This window comes from Capricornis sumatraensis, chromosome 19 (genome assembly GCF_032405125.1).
Source record: "Capricornis sumatraensis isolate serow.1 chromosome 19, serow.2, whole genome shotgun sequence".
Lineage (NCBI taxonomy): Eukaryota > Metazoa > Chordata > Mammalia > Artiodactyla > Bovidae > Capricornis > Capricornis sumatraensis.
In genome coordinates, this window is record NC_091087.1 from 27,835,212 (window position 1) to 27,850,407 (window position 15,196).

Consider the following 15,196-nt stretch of genomic DNA (forward strand, 5'->3'; position numbering starts at 1 on the left):
TAATGATTACATAATGGTTGAAATTTTCTTAAAAGGTTATAAATACAGAAAATGATACCACCTATAAAAGATGCATGAAAAATAACTAAAATAAAACATTCAAAAGGAGACTTCTAGTTGATGAGATACAGATAACTTTTTCTGTTCCTTTTCATTTTTTACACATTTTCTATATTTTATACAATTGGTGTATATCACTTTTCAAGGAACAACAAAGAATTAGGGAACAAGCTATAAAAAAACACAATGTGTTACTTTTTTTGAATATAAAAGTTTAAAATGGAAGCTAAAAAAGAAAAAGAAACTAGAGTCAATGCTTTTCTGTTAAAGTTCTTGTGTACACAACCTGTCTCTCAAACTTGATTATAAGCTTCCTAAGTGGACGATTATCTTTATAAGCTCAATAATCATTGACTCTTAACAGGCACTCAGTCAATATTTATTAATGGGTAAAGTCAGAGCAAGTCATAGTAGCTGTTTAATGTATATGGAAAGCAATTTTCAGAGTCCAAACAAGTATTTCCTCAGTATCTACATATGTTTGGCTGGAGAAGAAACGGGCTACCCACTCCAGTATTCTTGCTGGGACAATCCCATGACAGAGGAGCCAGGCCGGCTACAGTCCACAGGGTCACAAAGAGTCAGATCCTGCTGAGCGACTGAGCACACTCGTATGTTTGGATGAATAACAATGGTGACCCGTTCCAGTATTCTTGCTGGAATAATACCGTGGAGAGAAGGAGACCAGTGGGCTGCAGTCCACGGGGGCCACAGGGTCGGACATGACAGAGCGGCTGAGCACACCTGCACATGTCTGGACAGGATAAAAATGGCTGGATGTGGGGAGGACGGCGCTTCGGTCTGACAAGCAGCAGGAACAGGGATTTGCCCTGTGGAGGAGCATGAATATGGAAGACCGTGGACAGGACTCTGTGACAGAAGGGCCAGCACTCCTAGACCCGTGGCTCTCGCACCTGCTTTTTGCTTCACACAAAGCTCTCAACTTTCAAATGCAGGACCCATAGTCCAGCAGGTGCACCCCGGGTGTCCCCACCTCCAAGCACCTGCCTATTTCTCAATATGGAAGCAAACAGCAATGCTACATGAGGATAACCTGACTTAGTTCCAATTATCTTTTAAAAATAATTCTCAAGCTGCTGTTGCTGCTGCTAAGTCGCTTCAGTCGTGTCAATTCTCACGCACTGGCAGCTTATTAATAAGAACAAAGTACTTGGAACTCACCACAGAGCCCAGCACTCTGTGGGTGACACCTTGGCTTCGAGCTGTCGCAGTAAAATAAGACAGCAACAAGCCTCACATGCACGACCCTGAGGTCCTCTTTACCAGGACCCTGGGAAGGACACTCGTAACACCCCTATCTTGCAAATGCAGACACAGAGGTTTTTGGACTTAAACAGTGGCAGAGCTGGAACTCAAGCCAGGCAGAGGCCAAAGCCCTAGAGGTAGCAGTGCCCACTGAGGTGGCCACAGACGAGGTGGTAGAAGTAATTACAGCGGTATGAACAGCAGGGTGGGAGTAGCGGGTAGGAACAAAGCCAACAACAAGAGGAAAGACCTCCAGAGGCTCATCCTGTGCCAAGCACTGTTCTGACAGTGTCCTAGATATTAACTCATCCATTCCTCACAACAAAACTCTGACATGGGCCCTGCCACCACCCTCACTTTACAGATGATGAAGCTGAGGCTGACATGTTAGCGATCTGTCCCATGTCACCTGGCTGGAAAGTGGCAGAGGCAGGATTTGAACTCAGAGTCTGACTTTTTGGCCATCATGCTGGGCAGCCTATGTGTGGCACTAAAGCTTTTATTCTAAAGCAAAATGCTTCTGAACTGTGGTGCTAGAGAAGACTCTTGCGAGTCCCTTGGACTGCAAGGAGATCAAACCAGTCAATCCTAAAGGAAATCAACCCTGAATATTCATTGCAAAGACTGATCCTAAAGCTGAAGCTCCAATACTTTGGCCACCTAGTGTGAAGGGCTGACTCACTGGAAAAGACCCTGATGCTGGGAAAGATTGAAGGCAGGAGGAGAAGGGGACGACAGAGGATGAGATGGTTGGGTGGCATCACCGACTCGATAGACATGGATCTGAGCAAACTCTAGGAGACAGTGAGGGACAGGGAAGCCTGGTGTGCTGCAGTTCATGGGGTCACAAAGAGTCAGACACAACTTAGCATCTGAAAACAGTAACAACAAAATGTCTGGCACTCTAGTCCTCAAAGAATTTCTTTTCAAGCAGACCCCTGATTTTATCTAACAGGTGGACTTCTCAGGAGAAGTTCCCATCTCTTCCAGTATTATCTGGCATAAAAAAATTTAAATTAATGGAATACAGCTCAGTCTTGGAAGCACTGTCTGGAGTATCCATGCTCTTCCTTACCCTCCATTACATGAGCAGCTGGGAGCACATGAACAGCAGAATGAATGTGGCCCTATCCCAGGTTTCTCGTTCAAGTTCTCATGGAGGCAGATGTTCCCGATTCAGGGTGTGGGGCCAGTGTTTCCTTGCCCCTAGCATAATATCAAAGACCTCTATTCCGAGTGACTAGAGATTCATGAGTTGCCTACTTTCCTCCTTCATGCTGTAAGTTTTCTACTCAACATGTATGGTTAGACAAAAAGGGGGAAAGCACTACCCGACTCTGTATTAAAAATATGACAACCGTATTCTTGGTCACAGTTCCTATTTTGGGACAGAGGCACATTCCAAAGCTATTAAGTAAGGCCCTAGCTTTCTGGGCTTCTCACTGTTTCCTTGGGCAGATGAGAAGAACTCATTGAAGTCAAAAGCAAAGACAAGCCAGGCAGCAAATCAAGCACAGAGATAGACAGTGGGGAAAAAATTACAGTTGCAAAGTGCATGTAGTTTGGGGGGGGGGGGGGGTACAGACTCCTAAACAAAGTTTAGTGACAAATTCAGAAAACTGTCGTTTAGACATAAGAGATACTAGCAATCGGTGAAAATCTTTCTTGGAAATAACGCATGATAAAATAATCTATAAATGCGGTCTTCTAAATCTCACGCAGAAGACCAAGGCCACTGCCCTCTCTATTATTAACTAATAGTATTTGGATAAAAGGGTATTGTTTCAGGGCTGGCAGAGAGCATGCTGTGCCCAAGTGCTGCGCTAGCTAAGGTTTATGACCTTGGGAACAAAATTCCCTCTCACTTTCAAGTTCTGAGAGATGACTGCCACAGAAGCCACAAACTATGACGAACGAGCATACATAAACAGAATTTAGCTAGCGGCTTGGGAAGGAATCAGTTATCTTTACACCCTAGTTCCCTTAACTCAGTCCAGCTCCCAAATCTCTCGGTCCATGCTCCCATGCCTCCCACGATCTCAGATTACCTTATGGATAATTATGATTATATTTGATATGCAAAAAAAAATTAAAAAAAGCTTAGAGAGGCTGAGGGAAAGCCAAGGATCACAGATCAAAAGAGCAGTGGAACCAGAGCTCGGACACCCAAGCCACACTCTTCAGCATACCACAGCTTACCCCTGCCCAGGACCTAACGGAGGCAGGGGCTCAGGGCAAGTTCACCTTGCAAGCTGCTGCCATGACTCCAGGAGACGGGAGAATGAGGTGGGAGAGGGTCAGCAGATGCTGTCAGCTCTGGGAGGGAGCTGAAGGTGGAGATAGATGGAATTTCTGAAGACCATCTGAAGGCACAAGAGAGGCTGTTCTGAGGTCTCTGTGGAGACTCTAATCCATGACTCAAGCCCAGACTATTTTGGGATCGTCTCTGAGAGTCCATGATCATGGAACTAAAGCACAGCAGCCCTCCTTCAGTGAGGGGCAGTGGCCGCGTGCAGGCTGCCCAGACCTCAGGGCCAAAGCTGAGGGGGTTCCACCATTACCAACTGGGCCACAGTCTTCTTCTGCGGAGAGGCCAACTCACCCATTTCCACTCTTCGTAAGCTTCATACAGAAATACGTTTCTGCCACCACAGTGGTTGCAAGAAATTTATGAATGTATTTATTATCTATCAATTAGTGAGAGGAGAAAAAGAAGAGTAGTTAATCCTCTCTTAGAGGAGGGAAGGAACAGGAGAACACAAAGGCCTCACAGGTCAGTCTGTTCGTTCAGATGCCCACCGGCATATGCGTGTGTGTGTGCATTCCATAATTTAAGGATAAGCCCTTCTGCACAGCCTTTCAGATGAACCACCACCATTCATTGTGTGGAATTCTGCCAACTGGAGATGTGTGATTTTTTCAGGCACCCTCTTTCAAAATGCATGTGCCTCAGAGTAGTGAAGTGGAAGTTAACATTTTTTATTTTTTTTAATTGAAATACAGTTGATTTACAATGTTGTGTTAAGTTTCTGGTGGGTAGTAAAATGATTCAGTTATACATATGTGCATTTTTTCATATTCTTCTCCTTTATGGTTTATTAGGGGATACTGAATAAAAGTTCCCTGTGCTATACAGTAGGACTTTGTTGTTTATCTATTTTATATACAGTAGTTTGTATCTGTTAATCCCACACTCCTAATTTATCTCTCCCCCACTTCTTCTCCCCATTAGTAACCATAAGTTTGTTTTCTAAGTCTGGGAGTCTGTTTCTGTTTTCTAAATAAGTTCATTTGTATCATATTTTAGATTCCACATATAAGTGATATCATATGGTATTTTTCTTTCTCTGACTTGCTTCTACTTAGTATAATAATATCTAGGTCCATTCAAAAATTTTTAATATAAATTTAATCAGAATATATCTACATATTTATTTATTTGGCCACACGACTAGCTTGCAGGATCTTAGTTTCCCAACCAGGAATGGAATTGGGCCCTCGGGAGTGAAAGCGTGGGGTCCTAACCACTGAGAATTCCCCCAGAACACTTTTCTTATAATCCAAACAAGCACCTTAGCCAAGACACAGTGACCTGACTGGCTGATGAAGGAAAGGAGGGAGCACAGATCATCCAAAAGCACTGGGTGTTCAGGGGCACGTGCAGCCTTAACCTAGGGAGTGCCGATCGCAGAAGCAGCCACCCCCACGTGTGCCTACTGAGACTTGAAGGATGGCTTGTGTGACTGCGAAAGTGAATCTTCCGTTGTGCTTTTATTTTATTTCATCTTAATTAAAGATTTAAATATGGCTAGTGACTACCATGGGCTTCCCTGGTAGCTCAGCTGGTAAAGAATCCGCCTGCAATGCAGGAGTCCCCGGTTCAATTCCTGGGTCAGGAAGATCCCCTGAAGAAGGGACAGACTATCCATTCCAGTATTCTTGGGCTTCCCTGGTGGCTCAGATGGTAAAGAATCCTCCTGCAATGCAGGAGACGTGGGTTCGATCCCTGGGTTGGGGAGATCCCCTGGAGAAGGGATAGACTATCCATTCCAGTATTCTTGGGCTTCCCTGGTGGCTCAGATGGTAAAGAGTCCGCCTGCAATGCAGGAGACGTGGGTTCGATCCCTGGGTTGGGGAGATCCCCTGGAGAAGGACATGGTAACCCACTTCAGTATTCTTGCCTGGAGACTCCCCATGGACAGAGGAGCCTGGTGGGTTATAGTCCACGGGGTAGCAAAGAGTTGGACATGACTGAGCGACTAAGCACAAACAGCACAGCAGTGACTACCATGTTGGACAGCACAGGTCTTGGCAGGGTGGGGAGAACGTGAAGAGCACAGAGGGAAAAAAAAGAAGTCAAAAGTGATAAATATAAGTTCTTCCTGTCTCAGAACTGTAATTTGTTGCTATGTTATTTTATCACATACAACTCAAAGAATGCTTTGACAACTACCAAAGACATATACCAACTCCAATCAGTTTTTGTGAAAATTAAATAATCTTTGTAGTGAGCTTAACGCGGTGTCTGGCACACAGCCTACACTCAACAAATGTTGGCTATTATTAGTAGCATTTTAAGGTTCATGTTGCTACTTAAGTCTTCCATTTGTTTGAATTCAACCAATAAATCTTCTGTCAATCATTTTTGAAAGAATCTTATAAAAATTTTAAAGGAAATGCATCAATGGAAAGCCATTAAAATCAAACCAGGATTTGCAATTTCGGCTTCTCCCACATACTTGCTACAGGAACTCTGGGTTTCACTATACCCCTGTGTATTGGGAGTGGGTCTCAGAAAAATCAGCTTCCACATCTGGCCCATATCTTGCTGCCTGCAACAGGGTTTTCTCCCATCAGACTGTTTCCTAAATTAGTTAGATCTTATAAACTCTCAGTTACAAACAAGATGACCCAACTTTTTAAAAATGAAGTCAGAAATGTCAAGCGTGTGATTAGTTTTTAGTGATACCGTTTGAAAGAACTAGATGAGTTACGTGAAGGTTAGGAAAGGACAGAGTTGCGCCCAGAGAGTGCTGTACAAATAGATGCCCTCTGTCTCTCTCAGTAGCTGCCTGACATCAGGCTGCACAGTCAACAGGAGCCCTGGCTGTCACGCGGGCTGAAACACGCCAGAGACCAGCTGGCCCTCCCCGGACCCTCCGAGAGAGGATATCACTCAGTTCCTCCCCGGACCCTCCGAGAGAGGGTAGCACTCAGTTCCTCTCTCTGCCTCCCATGCACACAAGCCAGGCCCGGCCCAGAACCAGGAGGGCTGTGACCCTAGCCATTCCTGACTGATGACCTGCCTCTTGCTAAGGACTATCAGAACATAGCCTGAAAAAGCTTACTTTGGTTTACTCATCAGGTAAGTTTGTGTTCTCCAAACAAGAGCCCAATGGGTTAGATGAAGAGTATACTTTCAGATCCTCCATTAGAATAGAAGATTAGTCTTTAACCAATACTAACACAGTACTATGCTTACCAACTGGAGAAGGCAATGGCAACCCACTCTAGTACTCTTGCCTGGAGAATCCCATGGGCGGAAGAGCCTAGTAGGCTGCAGTCCATGGGGTCACTAGGAGTTGAACACGACTGAGTGACTTCACTTTAACTTTTCATTTTCATGCACTGGAGAAGGAAATGTCAACCCACTCTAGTGTTCTTGCCTGGAGAATCCTGGGGACAGAGGAGCCTGGTGGGCTGCCGTCTATGGGGTCGCAGAGTCAGACACCACCGAAGCGACTTAGCAGCAGCAGTAGCAGCATGCTTACCAATTAATGTATTAAAGATCAAGTAGAACAGCAGAAGTGAAAACATTCTGTAAACTCCAAAGGCTCTATAAACAAAAAGGAAGTGGGCTGTGTTTAAATAATACTCGACTCAAGAACCTCTGCTTCTGTACCATGTTCATGGATTGGAAGACTCAGTATTAACACATCAGTCTTAGATTCACCGTCATTATAGATTCAATGAAATCCCATTTGAAATCCCAGCAGACCTTTCTGTAGAAGTCAATAAGCTAAATCTAAAATTCTATGGATAAGCAAAGGAACTGAAATAAGCAAAGAAAATTTTGAAAAAGATCAAAGCTAAAGGACTCCTGTTACCTGATTTCAAGTCTTCTTGTAAAGGTACAGCAATCAAAACAGTGTGATATTAGTGAAATGATGGGCATAGAGACCAGTGGAACAGAAGAGAGAGTCCAAAAACAGACCCACACATATACGGTCAACTGATTTTCAACAAAGCAGCCAAAGTGGGACTTCCCTGGTGGTCCAGTAGCTCAGACTCTGCACTCCCAATGCAGGGCCCCAAGTCTGATCCCCGGTCAGGGAACTAGATCCCACATGCCACAACTAAGATCCTACATGTAGCAAGGAAGACGGAAGATCTCAAGTGGTGCAACTAAGATCCAGTACAATCAAATAAATAAGTAAATAAAAATATTAAAAGGTGCCAAGGCAATTCAGTAGGGAAAGGAAAGTCTTCTCAACAAATGATGCTCAACAATTCAACATCCACATGCAAAAAGAGCCCTCCAACCCACTCTTTGCATCACATTAAAAAAATTAACTTGAAATTACTGAAGTATAAAACCTAAAACAATAAAACTTCTGAAGAACATATTGGAAAAAAAATCTTTCTGACCTTGAATTAAACAAAGAAGTCTTAGAGACAATATAAAAGATAAATCATAACAGAACAAATTTTGATAAATTGGACCTCATCAAAATGTAAAACTTATGCTCTTCAAAACTTTAAGAAATTAAAAATAACCCACAGATCAGAACAAACTATTTGTCAAATACATATCTATTGAAGAAAAGGTATTCAAAATAAATAAAGAACTCTAACTATTTAACAATAATAATAATAAGAACTCCTTTTTAAAACTGGGCAAAAAATTTAAACAGACACTTCTTCAAAGAAGAGATAAGAACGGCAATAAGTGTACAAAAAGATGCTCAATATCGTAAGTCATCGCGTACTGTGCATGCTAAGTCACTTCAGTCGTGTCTGACTCTTTGCAATCCCATGGACTATAGCCTGCCAGGCTTCTTTGTCTATGGGATTTCCCAGGCAAGAATACTGGAGTAGGTTGCCATGCCCTCCTAAGTCATTAGAAAAATGCAAATTAAAACCACAATGAGATACCACTACACATCCACCAGAATGACCAACTTTTTAAAACTGATACACTGCCACCTCACATCCACTAGGATGACTACTATCAAAAAAAAAAAAAAAAAAAGAATTCAAACAAAACCAGCAAATAGTAACAACAATGTGGAGAAATTGGAACCTTTGCACACTGTTGGCAGGAATGCAAAATGCTGTAGCCACTGTGGAAGACAGTATGGGGGTTCCTCAAACCATTAAAGATGGGATTACCATGTGACTCAGCAATCCCCATTCTGGCAATGCATCAGAAAGAATTCAAAGCAGGATCTCACAGAGGTGTCTGCATACCCATGTTCATAGTAGCATTATTCATAATAGCCAAGATGTAGAAGCAACCCAAGTGTCCATCAGTAGATGAATGGATAAACAAAATGTGGCATATATATACAATGAAGTATTATTCAACCTTCAACAGGAAGGAAATCCTGTCACATGCTACAATATGAATGAGCCTCAAGGGCATTATGCTAAATGAGCCAGTCACAAAAAGACAAGTATTATATGACTTCACTTATATAATGTACCTAGAGTGGTCAGAGTCAGAGAGACAGAAGTAGAACAGTGGTTGCCAGAGGCTGGAGAATGAAGGAATAGAGTTGCTGTTTAATGGGTATGGAGTTTCAGTTTTATAAGATGAAAATGTTCAGGAGACTGGCTGCACAACAACGTGCGTATGTTCAACACTACTCAACTGCACACTTAAAAATGGTGGCGATGATAAACTTCATGTTGTGCTTTTTTAATCATAATTAAAAAAAAATAAACTGAAATACCAAGGGCTGGAGAGAGTACAGAGTCTCTGGAACTTTGCTGGCAGGAATGTGAAATGGTATAGCCACTTTGTACAGTAGTTTGGCAGTCTTTCACAGAGGTAAATATACACTTAAACGTTTGATCCAAAAGTTCCGCTACTAGGTGTTTACACAAACACTGAATGTGAATATTTTCACTCACAACCGCCTCAAGGTGGAAACCATCCAAGTGCTCACCAAGTGATGAATGGATAAACAAATTATAGTCCCTCCCTCCAGTGGAATACTACTCAGCAACAGGGCTCCCCTGGTGGCTCAGTGGCAAAGAATCCGCCTGCCAATGCAGGGTGCTTGGCCTCGGTCCCTGAGTTGGGACCATCCCCTGGAGAAGGAAATGGCAATGGGCTCCAGTATTCTTGCTGAGAAATCTCATGGATAGAGGAGCCTGGTGGGCTACAGTCCATGGGGTCACAAAAGACACATGGACACAACTCAGCGACTAAACAACAACTGATAACTGCAATGCAGTGGGTTGAATCATGTTCCTCCAAGATTTGTTCAAGTCATAACCCCAAGTACCTGTGAATGTGACTTTATTCGGGAAGAGAGTCTTTGCAGATGTAAACATGTTAGGATGGGGTTATACTGGATTAGGGTGGTGTCTTTATAAGAGAAGGAAGCGGGTATTCGAACACAGGCAAACAGGAGCAGTCATATGGAATAGAGACCGACAGGGCAGTGACAGCACGCAAGCCAAGGGACCCCAAGGACTGGCGGCAGCCAAGAAAAGCTCGGAAAAGACGAGGAGATAGATTCTTCCCTGGAGTCCCCAGAGAGTATAGCCTTATGGACTTGATTTCAGACTTCCAGCCTCAGAACTGTGACAGAATCCATTTCTGTTGTTTAAAATGTAAGCCACCCAGTTAGTGGTATTTTGTTATGGCAGCTCTAAGAAACACATACATGCTACAATAGAGGTGAGTGAGTCTCAAATGCAATTTCTATGTCAACAAATTCTGCTTCTGAATCCATTTGGAGGACACTCTGGAAGAGGCAAAACTGCAGATCAGTGGTTCCAGAGGCAGGAGGTGGGGATGGAAATAGATTACAAAGGGATGTTAAAGGAACTTTTGCAGGATGATGAAACTGTTCTTAACTTGGACTGTGGTCGTAATTATACAATGTAAAACTATAAATCATAGAGAGGTCAGGGCTTTCCTGGTGACTCAGTGGTAAAGAATCTGCCTGCCAACGCGGGAGACACAGGTTCAATCCCTGATCTGAGAAGATCCCATGTGCCTCAGAGCAACTAAGCCCATATGCCACCACTACTGAGCTCATCCTCTAGAGCCAGAGAGCCGGCGAGCCGAGACTACTGAGCCCGCATACAGCGTAAGCCCGTCTGCTCTAGACGCCACGCGCCACAAGAGAAGCCACTGGACTACTGAGCCCGCATACAGCGTAAGCCCACCAGCTCTAGACGCCGCGCCACAAGAGAGGCCACTGCAGTGAGAAGCCCACGCACTGCAGCCAGAGATTAGGCCCCCATATATACAAGTACGTACTGTACATAAGTTAAACTCTAGCGCTGTTTGCTTAAAAAATTGTTTATGGTTCTGGGATTCCGTTTCTCATTTTGACAAGACTCTTGGGATGGGGCTCCTATCAGCCTAATCAGGGAAAATGTGAGGACCAAAATACTAATAATAGTTAGAGATTACAACCCATCAGATAATATAAGAAATCACTAAACCATATAAATATGTAGAAATAAATAAATGTACAAGTTGAAAGTTTGATGAGAATCCTGATAAATTACCTCCTCACAAACTGCTACTGCTAAATCACTTCAGTCGTGTCCAACTCTGTGTGACCCCATAGACGGCAGCCCACCAGGCTCCCCCGTCCCTGGGATTCTCCAGGCAAGAACACTGGAGTGGGTTGCCATTTCCTTCTCCAATGCATGAAAGTGAAAAGTGAAAGTGAAGTCGCTCAGTTGTATCCGACTCTTAGCGACCCCATGGACGGCAGCCTATCAAGCTCCTCCATCCATGGGATTTTCCAGGCAAGAGTACTGGAGTAGAGTGCCAAAATACGTATTTAATTACAAAGAAGAGTAACTTTAGAGTGGAGAAGACTGACAAACACCACCTGAATTAAGTGATAAAAGTGAACATCATGCAAATGAAACATCACCCACTTCACCGGATACAAAATTAAAATCAATTTTGGCTATTTCTGCCAAAGACACATAATCTAAATCTAATCTTGAAGAAACATCAGACAAACCCCAATCGAGGGATATTCTGCAAAAGAACTGGCTTGCAACCTTCAGAAGTGGCAAGGTCACACCATTTGAAAATGATTTTTTTAATGTCAAAAATAAAAAATGGAAAAATTGTCCAGAAGGGGCTAAAGACAATGTATGTGCTCTGAACTCGATCCTTTTGCTGTCAGGGACAGTAACGGGACATCTAGGGGAAACCTGAATGGGGTCTCAGGATCAAATACTAATAATGTGTCCACAGCCATACCACCCTGAAAGTGCCCAAGCTTGTCAAATGGTAGTAATACATCACTGTTAATTTCCTGATTTCACGGCTCTATTCAGCTCATGTAGAACAATAGCCTTGATGGTGGGAAATATACACGGTCAAGTATTTGGGGCTGACAGGGCATGAGATCAGCAACTTATTCTCAAGGGGAAAAATATAGCTATTTTTACTGTGCTCCCAACTTTTCTCTAAGTTTGCAATTGCTTCAAAGTTTAGAAATTACTCAAAGAATCCTGGGGAGCCCAGGGCCTGTCACTTTGTCCCATCCGATATACCAGGGGAGGGACACTACAGTTTATTCTGTATTCCTCCAAGGCTGAAAGGAAAGTACCACAAAATTGGAATCTCAAACCCAGTACCCCTTGGCGATGCCCTATTTTCTGAAGCACGAACTCCAGCGTAAAGTAGAGATCTACTTTATTTGGATACTGAATGACCCAACGGGCCAAGATGTAAGATAGTTTGACTGCTAGAAGTGGATTTCTAATGCAGGCAGTGTTGCGGTGAGATTCCAAAGTCATTATACTAAAGACAAGACTCCAGTGTACTAAGGCACAGACCGGTTCACAGAGTACTTTTTCTATCCGCCTTATACTTACGAGTTTCTATCAGCACTCTCAAATGGAAGTCTCCATTTAAATAATATTACTTCTTTTTTATGGGACATCATCAAACAAGTGAACCAGATTTCACCACAGAGAAAGAAGATAGTACTTTTAAAATGGAGAGGCATCCAAATGAATACAGTTATACCTCATTTTAAAGTTTATATCTCAGATTTAACACTTAATCTTAAATTGTGTTAACGAAAATGTCAGGCTCCTAAGTTTTCAGAGACTAGGATACCTAAATCTAATTCAGATTTCAACAACAATATCATATACCATTGTCCAAATCACTGATTCCACATTGTCTTGAATAAAGCTTTTCAATAACATGAATGATTAAAGCGCTCTATGACACTACTCCTCTAAACAAAGTATTGACCACTTATCTGTGCCATAGATTTGTCCTGTCCAATATGGTGGAAGCCAGTCACATGAAGGTGGTGAAACATAACTGGTACAAATTAAAATGTGCTTTAAGTGCAAAATACACATGAGATTTCAAAGACTTCATTCAAAAAAAGAAGAAGATGAAATATCTCATTAATTTTTTAATACTGATTATATGTTGAAATAATATTATTCTGGATACACTGGGTCAAATAATTATTGAAATTACTTAAGCAATATTAAAATTAATTACATTGATTTCTTTCTCTTTAACATGGTTTAAATGAAGGAGCGTTTAAATGACATATGTAGCTCACAGTGTATTTCCACTGGACAGTGCTACATTGGACCATTTGTGAAACGAATAATAATGGATTGCCCAGAACACTACTGAACTTTATCCTTTGATATCTAATCTTTTCAAGGAAAATTTTTGCCTCTTTTACACTCCACTCAGTTCAAAGAAAGTATAGTAAGTATTGGGAATTCCCTGGTGGCCCAGTAGTTAAGACTCTGGTTATACTGCTGAGGGCCTGGGTTCGATCCCTGGCCAGGGAGCTGAGATCTCACAAGGTGTGAAGGAAGTAAGTGTCTCCGGTACCTGGAACTCTGGGGCACTGCTCCGCAGCTGGCTCACGTTGGGCAAGGATCCTCCGTGGTACTGTGTAAGGCGCAGCTGCTGAAGCTTCTGAAACTGAACCTGGGGACAGAGAGATTTCAAAGCTGTTGAGACATGACAGCAAAGATCTGAAAGAAGCATCAAAGTACAGTGTTATGCAGCAACATGGTTCAAGAGTGAATGTCTTGGTTTCAATTTCTTCTCTACTTAAAACCTTCCAGTTTCCAGGGCTTTCTGGGTTTTGATTCGTCTATTTTGGGGAAGGAATTTATCCGTGTCATGTCCCAGGCATGACTCAAAGACCTTCTTGCACAGTCTTTGAGTGCATGTGTGTGTGTGTTGAGGGGGGGTGGGGGAGGTGGCGCATGCAGGCACAATCTTTAACAGCAATAAAAGAAATTAAAAAAAAAAAAAGTAAGCCACTGCCCATGATCCTAACATACTATCCTCCCTTCTCCATGCTCTTTTCCAGTCTCCATTTACTTTCAGGTGTAATAGCTGCACTGGGACTTCCTGGTGGTCCAGCGGTTAAGGATCCTCCTTCCAGTGCAGGGGACAGGGGTTCGATCCCTGGTTGGGAAACTAAGATCCCACATACTGCAGGGCAACTGAGCCCATGCTATAACTAGAAAAAGCCTGCATGCCCCAACAAAGACCCAGCACAGCCAAAATTAAAAACAAAAACAAAAACAAAAACTTCACAGTGGTGATCACAACATAGGCACAAGTCTACAAGCTTGCATCACAACTCTTTTTCTATGATATTATATAAGCATTTTAAATGGCTACATAACATTTCTTCTTCCGCATTACTGACTTAGAATACATTTCAAAGAGTGATTACTAAGTCTTGGGTTTGGGCTTTTAGATGGCTCTCAATACACATTGCCAAAATGCTTTCCCAGAGGGTATAGCAATGTATATGTGAGAAAACTGTTTGGCCAAAAACTCACTAACATGGGATATTATCCTTAATTAGAGGAAAGAAGGAGACCAATTCAACAGGTATAACATGGTGTCCCACTGTTTTAATATGCTTTTATTCTGTAAGTTCTTTCTTGCTTCATTTTTCAAAAGGCAGTAAACTGGTTACGGTCCTTAATCCCAGAGTGGTCCAATTTGATCTTTGAGAGTTCTGTTTCTAAAACAATAAATTACCTCGGTGGTTATATAACCCTTGGCACTTGTAATTCATGTAGGGAAGAAGGGGGTAGCTGGGAACCCTGAGGCAGAGTTTTACCCTTTCGTTACTTTCTCTGTCTTTGCCTAATAATCATAAAAACTACCAGATATGAGCCCCTAAGATGAGCCAGAGGCTGTCCTCAGACGTTATGCCCACTTTATCCCTCACCCTCTCAATAACCACCAAGGGAGACCAAGTGATCCTGCCTTTACAACCCTGGAAACCCAGACTTAGGGAAGGTCAGAGACCTGCCCAAGGTCACCCAGTTAGAGGAGCCTCAGCTATGGCAAACTCAAAACCCACATTCTTATTTCTGCCATGTTCCTCTCCTTTGATCCATTTCTTCCTCAATGATCACACTATTCACAAGTTCAGGGAAAAGTGACCAAAAGCTTCGCCGAGCCTATGGCGAGCTCTGGTTTTTTGTTTTTACATTTATTATGAAAACTTTCAAATACATACAAAATAGCCGTCTATGGGGTCGCACAGAGTCGGACACGACTGAAACGACTTAGCAGCAGCAGCAGCAGCAGAGATGAGTATAATGAAACCCCATCCCTTCATCTTCCAGTTCCAACAACGAT

The 15,196-nt window shown here is 42.7% G+C and overlaps 1 protein-coding gene across 1 annotated transcript in view; it reads right to left on the reverse strand.

Moving 5' to 3' along the window:
* Window positions 1-15,196, reverse strand: part of CRTC3 (CREB regulated transcription coactivator 3) — a 93,733-nt gene that overhangs the window by 70,772 nt on the left and 7,765 nt on the right. The window contains exon 2 of the mRNA XM_068991304.1: window positions 13,412-13,510. Coding sequence (XP_068847405.1) covers window positions 13,412-13,510 — 99 coding nt within the window. The remainder of the gene's footprint in view (window positions 1-13,411; window positions 13,511-15,196) is intronic.